General features: G+C 33.8%; 1 protein-coding gene across 5 annotated transcripts; it reads right to left on the minus strand.

The window, feature by feature from the left end:
- Positions 1-46: 46 nt before the first annotated feature.
- LOC109157152 (fluoride export protein 2-like) lies at positions 47-4,827 on the minus strand. 5 transcript variants are annotated; one of them, XM_019305062.1, is made up of 8 exons: positions 4,515-4,827; positions 4,349-4,395; positions 2,032-2,452; positions 1,835-1,912; positions 1,396-1,494; positions 1,094-1,286; positions 595-1,001; positions 47-434 (listed from the first exon to the last, which is right to left on the minus strand). In XM_019305062.1, the coding sequence occupies exons 3-8, from the start codon at positions 2,377-2,379 to the stop codon at positions 219-221; spliced, it is 1,341 nt and encodes a 446-aa protein (XP_019160607.1). In that variant the 5' UTR covers positions 2,380-2,452; positions 4,349-4,395; positions 4,515-4,827; the 3' UTR covers positions 47-218. The 5 variants fall into 5 exon arrangements, with proteins under 5 accessions (XP_019160607.1, XP_019160605.1, XP_019160604.1 ...); XM_019305060.1 differs by lacking the exon at positions 4,349-4,395; XM_019305059.1 differs by lacking the exons at positions 4,349-4,395; positions 4,515-4,827 and adding an exon at positions 2,712-3,023.
- Positions 4,828-7,973: the final 3,146 nt, after the last annotated feature.

Genomic DNA, 7,973 nt, shown 5'->3' on the forward strand with positions numbered 1-7,973 from the left:
CAAGTGGCTTGTCTCAATAATGAAAATAGAACTAAATATTAAAACAGACCAAAATAGTGTTTCAGACTCTGATTTTACCAAGAAAGCTCATGCAGTTTACTCAACATATTCATAATTAAATCACAATGTATCATGATCACTTTAAATTTCCCCCTAATAGCTTAGATCCCCTATTTCTAGCTTGGATTTTGCATAAACATCATCCTCTAATCCTCTAGTTAGTATCCCTTTGTCCAGACTGGTACAGAGTATAATAAAGTCCCTAAAGTAAAAGATACAAGTATTGTAGCCATGGCATATGCATATGCTCTCCATGGGTATTTGCTCTCTCTCATTGCATGGAATTCAGCAATGAAGGTGGACACTGTACTAAGACAACCCAACATCCCAAACTGAATCCCTGCAACAACGGTATCGCAGTCCTTCGTTTTCACCTGAATCAACACACAAGTCACGAGAGTAAATCGATAATCACACAAGTTCATATCGAGCAGAGGTCTGAAGAGCCAAGTCCAGCATTCTGTCTTTCAGTATGCTCGACTTGGTGTCTTAGGTCTTCGCCCAACAGTTCGAGTGCCACAAAAAGGAAGTTACCGCTTTCTTTAAGGTTGCTAGAGCCGCCATGAAGCAGGCTGCAGAGACGTTGGCGATCAAGGTTCCAAAGGGTACCCATTTCAGCAAGCCTGATTTCCCCAGGCCTCGTCCATTTAATCGTGCTAAGAACCACCGGATCCAGACACCAAATGGTCCGACAAGGCAAGCCAACCACAACTGGGATTCGGTGTTGCCTCTTTTAAATTCGTTGGCCTCCAGTGCTATACACATGCTCCATAGAGCAGCCAGAATAAGCAGCAATGCTAATGAAACTGTCATTTGCCGTTTGAAATTGTTCATCTTCCAAGAGCTTTCAGAGCTGGGATTTTTACTCGTACTCAAAATCCATTGAAAGCCTTTTGCAGTCTCAATACCGAAAATAATAGAGTAGGCTACAAGAAACAAGCCTGCAAGAATCGAAACCTCCATCAACGACAGCACAAACTACAGAAGACGGTTGTAAATGTTAACTCAAGTTGTTCTAAGAACAATTCGGTACCTATAAGAATGCCAAGTACTGCAAATCCCCATCGACCTTCAACACTGAGATCAAGCATCTTCTGGTTCCAACCACTAAAAGTAGTAAGGCTTCCCAGAAAACCAGTTGACAATCCAATGGCCAACTGATCTGAAATTTTGGAAATTTGTCCTTTGAAAACCACGCCAAACCAACCCATTAAAAATGAACCAACCTATGAAACAAACAAAAGAATATAAATTCTTGGCTCCATGTGAGATGGAGCATTATCTGGGACATGTGTTTTCATGTAGAAAGAAGAGGAAGCAAAGCACAAAGGTTACCATATTAGAAGGAAGGTCAACATACATATAGCTTCGATCACTTGTGGCACCAATATTTCCCGGTCCAAACAATTTTTGAAGAGCATACCTCAACAAAACCTGCATATAATACATAACAGAAGGGATTGGAGGTGGACTGAACAGACTCTGATACTATGTTATAAAATGCACATGAGCCAAACCACACTAAAAGATGGAATCCAACCTATTAGCTAGTCTAACCCATGACCTTATAAACCCATATGTTCTCTCTTATTTTATCAATGTGGGACTCGTAACATCATCGTTGGCAAGGCAAAGAGCAGATTAGTTACATGATGTGGGTGGATGATTGCAGCAGCACTATACAAATGACAAAATAATGATTCCAAAGAATGGGAAACAAAAACATGTGGTTTTGAATCAACATATTAACAAGGTCAATTATAAAGGCATTTACCCCTAGTATTCCGAAAACAGCAAGAAACAGTAAGCTTGAAAAGTATTCCAACCACCATGGCACCTCCTTTTTGCAATCCTGCATACAAATCACACTTTTATCACAATTAATTGGAAATGTCTTCATCTTTAAAAAAAGAGAGACAGACCAAAAAAACAAGAAAACAAAAAGGAAAAAACAAAGAGCAAATAACTCACCTTCAATGCAATATCCGGGATAGATGGTGATACAGGAGAAACATTGTTTGTAGCGATTTGATCTTGAGACCAGATACCTTCCTCTGCAATAGGTACAACCATACCACTTTCTGCTGCATTTTCAGCAGAAAAGAATACCCTACCACTCCCACTGTACCTATTGCTGCAAATTACCCTATCACCAATATCTCCCGCTTCTGATACCGATTCACTGCCATCATCACTTTCTGGCTGTGGGGGAATAGAAAATGACAAGTTACGAGAACTCCTCCCCAGAGAACGGGAACTGCTAGAACGTGCATAAGATGCACTTCTTCTGAGCCCAGATTCAATATTCCCAGGCTCCATGGTCACCTTTCTCAATCTTCTCAATCTACTTGATCTTCAATTGTTGCAGGAGAAAATTTATTGCAGTTTCAATCTGCAAGACGGGATGACAATGATCCAATCAGGATGATGCAAGTGGTAGCTTTATAATAATCTAAGTTCAACTACTCCACCCCAGGAAACAAACAGAGTGCATAAAAAAATGACAACTGCAACAACTATACAGGAGGTCAAACATGAAAATTGAAAAGAACATAATATATATATATATATATATATATCCACACATTTTACATGTAAAGAATATGCAGGGGTATTTGTATGCCTGCACATAAGTGCATCACGAATTGTACCTTCAATGCAATCTTATAGATGATGAGATAGACTATATACACAAACACCATGGGGAATAGTAAGTGAACAGTTAACTATTAGTACATGTTATGTTAATAACTCTTTCTTTTCAGACTTTTCTTGGGCTATTATCATTGGTAACTTCAAAATAACTTCTTTCGGTGTTGTTTTACAAATCTAAATCCAGTGTCCATCATTGACCAGGAAGGCGAGGTGTGTGTGGGGAGAGAGGAAGAAAAAGAGTAAAGAAATATGATAAATTATTGCAAATAGTTTCCAGTTGGCACCACTTATAAATAGTTGAGGAATAATATTGGCTCCAAGTCATACAAGTATGCAAAAATATTCAACCCCAAACTTAGAACAACTCGATTTCTTATGAAACACACAAAACACGTAGAGAAGTCAAAGTTTTCTCTGAAAAAGCAGCAATGGGTCCAAACCTTGTATTCATGTTTTGAATATTAAACCATGGCCCAACTGGTTTTATCATAGAAATTTCCAAGTCATTGAAGTCTGAACCAAACATAGAAACGAAAAACAAAGAAGAATACAATTGATAATAAACCCATTGTACCTATCATTCAAGAACACAATTTAAAACCAGACAATTATTATTCTTCAAATAAAATTAAAAGAGAAAAAAACAACAATAGTAAAAATGATGTTTTTCTAATGAAGACCAAGAAAATATTCGGCAACTTGCAATATATTATGTATAAGTGTACAGGAAGATGGCAACTTATTATAATGCAGTAGTACTGTAGATGGTCAATCTCACATTTCAATAATATATACTCTCTTATTATTTTATATGTTTGTTTAAATTAGCAAATATATATATATATATATATATATATATATATATATATATATATAGTCAATCTAAATTAGTATGCTTGAATTATCTTTGTATTTTTACTCATCAATCCCATTTTATGTGCCTAATTTGGTTAACAAAGCTTGACTGAGGTTATTTTTTATTCAATTTTTCATAATGTTAAATTTAGTATTAGTATATAAAATTTATATATTTAAAAACTGCATTACACAAATACTATTAAACACCAAAAGATAAATTTAAAAAATACTAAAGAAAATAAACAAAAAAATATATAATTGATTTGACTCATGGATAATAAAATGATAGGTAAAATAAGATAGAGGGAGTCCTTATTAAGAACTACAAGTGAAAATATTGCACTTCTTACTGTTTTTTTTTTTTTTTGAAAAAAATTACTGTTATGGTCTTACCATAGCTCAATTAAACATTAAATACTGAATTAATTTCCTCTCCGGCTCTCAGTGTGGCCCTTTGAAGTTGAAAGTGGCCTTCTGAGTTGTGACCATACCAAACTAAAATGTTTCTAACGGAAAGAAAACTGTGTTCCCCACAAACAAAGCATTTGAGCAAATCAGAAAACTCATCTACCCCACTCCAAGCTTACTGGCCACTCAAACATACATATATAAACAAAATAGATTTCCTTAAGCAAAAGTGCCACCAGTTAAAAGAGAGATTAGTGCCCAAGAATCACATCAGAACCCTTTATTATTTTAATTAACTTGAAAACTAATAAATTAATGCACTTTACAAGAAAGGGACAAAGAAAAGGAGAGAAAAGTAGATAGATACCAGTATATAGCGAAAGGGACAACGAAAACGAAGAATCAGATATCTACCTGCATACAAGTACCATAAATATGTGTAAAGCACTGTAGAAAACGAATCAAATCATCAATACAAACTGAAAATTAGATGCATATCAGTTTAGGCAAATCAATAGATAGAGAGAGAATACCATGGGGAGGGGAGAGTCAACCAATCTATCAAATCAATCAGCAAAATAACTGTTAGAGAGAGGTTTAAATGCTAGGGTGGGCGTGGGATTGAAAATTTTGACGCGATGACATGAGAGGTTGAAATGCAGTGATGGTAATGGCGACGAAGCAAGAGGTTGGCGTGCAGCCAGGCAAGCGAAGCGGCGAGAATCGTCTAACTGTAGCCGCAAAACGCTCATTTCTGGGACCCACTGAAAACATCACATCCATAACGAAATTGCAGTCAATAACTAGGAACATGAAGAGAACGCGAATTGATTCCGGGTGTATCTTCAGAATCCGGGAAGAAATTCGCCCGGGCATTACGATTGAGAACAACGCGAAGTGTGAACTCCGTCAGGGCAAATTATGCTGTGCAACCATGCACACGGTTGCAAAATATTATGTTCCCACATCGACTCCGCAATAGATTGTGGAGTGATACTTAAGTTGAGGCCAAATCTCGACTCATGAGCTAGCTTTTGTGGTGGAGTTAGGGTCTTGACTTGAGTACAGTATCAATGAATGAACTGAAAAAAAAAATCATTTTTAATTTCTATCTAAATATCCAGAATGAATGAACTAAAACAACATAATGCTGTTGAGGGGAATCGAAATTGATTTTTTTTAAGTGAAACACGTGTTTTTAGTCAAAATGACGTCGTTTTTACATGGTGCACACGGTTGCACAACATAACCATTGCTCTGTCAGAGGCCCCTGTTTGGGGACAAATTATGCTGTTCAACCGTGTGCACCATGCCGGATGCAGAGCATAATCGCAAATTATGCTCTGGAAACGTATTCACCATGAATGGTGAACACGAGTCCAAACGGTGTCGTTTTTATGGACATTTTTTTTTAGTTAATGTGCTGTTAACGGCGCGCGTTTGTTTAGATTATGAATTTTCTGTTATGAGATTATGAATATAGTAATATACTATAAATTCATAATCTCATAACAGAAAATTCATAATCGTATAAAGAAAACATTTATTAAATTATAAATTTTCTATTATGAGATTATGAATTTACAGTTATGTAATTATGAATTTTATGTAAATTCATAAACTTGTAACAGAAAATTCATAATTTCATAACAAAAAATTCATAATCGCAAACCAGAAAATTCATAATCTCATAACAAAAAATTCATAATTTCATAACAGAAAATTCATAATCTCATAAAAAAAAATTCATAATTTCATAATTGCACATTCATAAATTCATACCTGCACATTCATAATTTATAAATGTTGAAGTAATTGTGCGAAGAGAAAGTGAAACCGCGAAATGTGAAAATAAAGAAGAAAAATCACGCGATTAATTAAGAAAAATAAAAAAAAATAATGGTGCACCGTTATCGTTGAGACCGTGTTCACCATCTATGGTAAACACGGTTCCATGGCATATCGATTGGAGCATAATTTGCCCTATCCTACATGACTTGTTCTACAATATAATAACATTTGCGTATACGATTTTGGGTTGGGCTTAAGGATTATTCAACAAAGAATGGGCTAATGCTTGGGCTATTAAGATAATTAATTGGGTTTCAAAATTTTGTGTAACAAAAATGAACTAAAATCTTCAATTAGGCATGCCAATAGTTATTGCATGGACCTGTGGTCCACAAAGCTTTGTGGACCACAGTCCAAAAACAACACCGTGTTGTTTAATTTTATTGTTTTGCATGTTCAGCTGCAATATATATTTTTATAATTCATAATGTACATTATTCTAAAACATAATGTACATTATGTTACCTCAGATATTTCATTATTCTAAACAAGTAATGTACATTATATTATTCTAACACGTAATGTACATTATTCTAACACATAATTTACATTATTCTAACACATAATGTACATTATTTTTACTCATAATATTCACGACGATATTTTGAACTGTGGTCCACACATCTATGTAGACCACGGTTCACACAATAATTTGCCTAGGCATGCGGTAAATTTTAATGTGGATCATGGTCCATGTTGCAACATGGATCATGAAATAAAATGACGTCGTATCATTTTAATTACACTTCAGTTTTTTTTGACAATATTGTCTTGTTTTTTATTTTCATTTTTCATGCACACTAGGTTTATTATAGCAATACTAAAGTATCATTTTAATTCTACTGCAGTTTAATTTGACAATATACATTATTCCATGATCTCTGTTTTTTTTTTTTTTTAGTTTCATTTTCTACACACACTAATTTAATTATAGTAACGTTGAAGTATAATTTTAATTACACTTCTTGTTCATTTGACAATATATGTTTTTGTACGGACTTTGTTTTTTAGTTTCATTTTCTACACACATTAGTTTCATTATAGTAACACTAAAGTATTATTTTAATTCTACTAAAATACGTAGTTTCATTTAACATTATACATTATTTTATGAACTCTATTTTTTTAATTTTATTTTTCATACACTAGTTACATTTTATCAACACTAAAGTATCATTTTAACTTTACTACACTTTCATTTGACAATCGTATTGGACCATGGTCCACATAACGCTATGTGGACCACGACTCACTATATTTAATTATTTATCATATAGAACTTGTTTTATTCCTTCTTTTCTAAACACAGTTCATAATAACAATCCCATTTTTCCATTTTATAAAAAAATATTGAAATAAAAGACATTTAAAAAAAATGTATACAACATTTGATGCATCATTAGTGAATAAAAGACATTTAATTTTTTTTTATAATGTTACTTATTTATTTTAATTAAAATTATTTCTTTATTGCAATTAAAACTAAATAACATTTATTTATTTAATTTATTACAAACTATACTAAAACCTAATTGACTCCAATAAAGTTAATTCTTTCATTTTAGACTTTTAATTAATAGACAACTCTCTCAAATAGAGATGACAACATGTTGAGTATTTTTGGGTACTTAAACCTTGACAGGATGGATTCGAGTAGTGGATAATCGAGTTTGGGATAGGTTCGGATAGAGAAAAAATATCCATTATGGGTTCGAGTAGTAGTGCACTACTCGTATCGATACTTGATTATATTTTGTTAATTAATTATTTGTTGTTGTTGTTGTTGTTGTTTTTATTAGTTTTCAGGCAAATAAACTCAGAAATGTCATGATAAGTATTAGGAATAATAGGCAAAACAAATAGTCCACCACCTAAGTATCTCTTCCCAACATACTCCCCACGTCGGGTCATGACTAGATGGTCAACCTCACAAATTAACTTGATTCTAACCTTGTTCAATTGGGGCTCTAGAAATCAAGTTTCTACAAAATAATCTTGATTCGCTCAGAATTGCTAGGAAGTTCTAGTATCCACCACCCATTATTCTGGATCTTAGACTATGTTGGCTTTAGTTATAATCGTGGCAATGGCATCACTTTGCTCCAACATGTTTCATGATTTCTTATTTCTCCTTGTTTCAG

This window comes from Ipomoea nil, unplaced genomic scaffold, assembly GCF_001879475.1.
Source record: "Ipomoea nil cultivar Tokyo-kokei standard unplaced genomic scaffold, Asagao_1.1 scaffold2761, whole genome shotgun sequence".
Taxonomy (NCBI): Eukaryota; Viridiplantae; Streptophyta; class Magnoliopsida; order Solanales; family Convolvulaceae; genus Ipomoea; species Ipomoea nil.

Bases quoted from the DNA above. Each gene is read 5' to 3' on its own strand.
- LOC109157152 (XM_019305060.1), bottom strand. From the start codon at position 2,379: ATGGAGCCTGGGAATATTGAATCTGGGCTCAGAAGAAGTGCATCTTAT. The intron at 1,913-2,031 runs GTGAGTTATTTG...ATTTGTATGCAG, and splicing joins TCCCGGATATTGCATTGAAG to GATTGCAAAAAGGAGGTGCC. The intron at 1,002-1,093 runs GTACCGAATTGT...CGATTCTTGCAG, and splicing joins AGTACTTGGCATTCTTATAG to GCTTGTTTCTTGTAGCCTAC.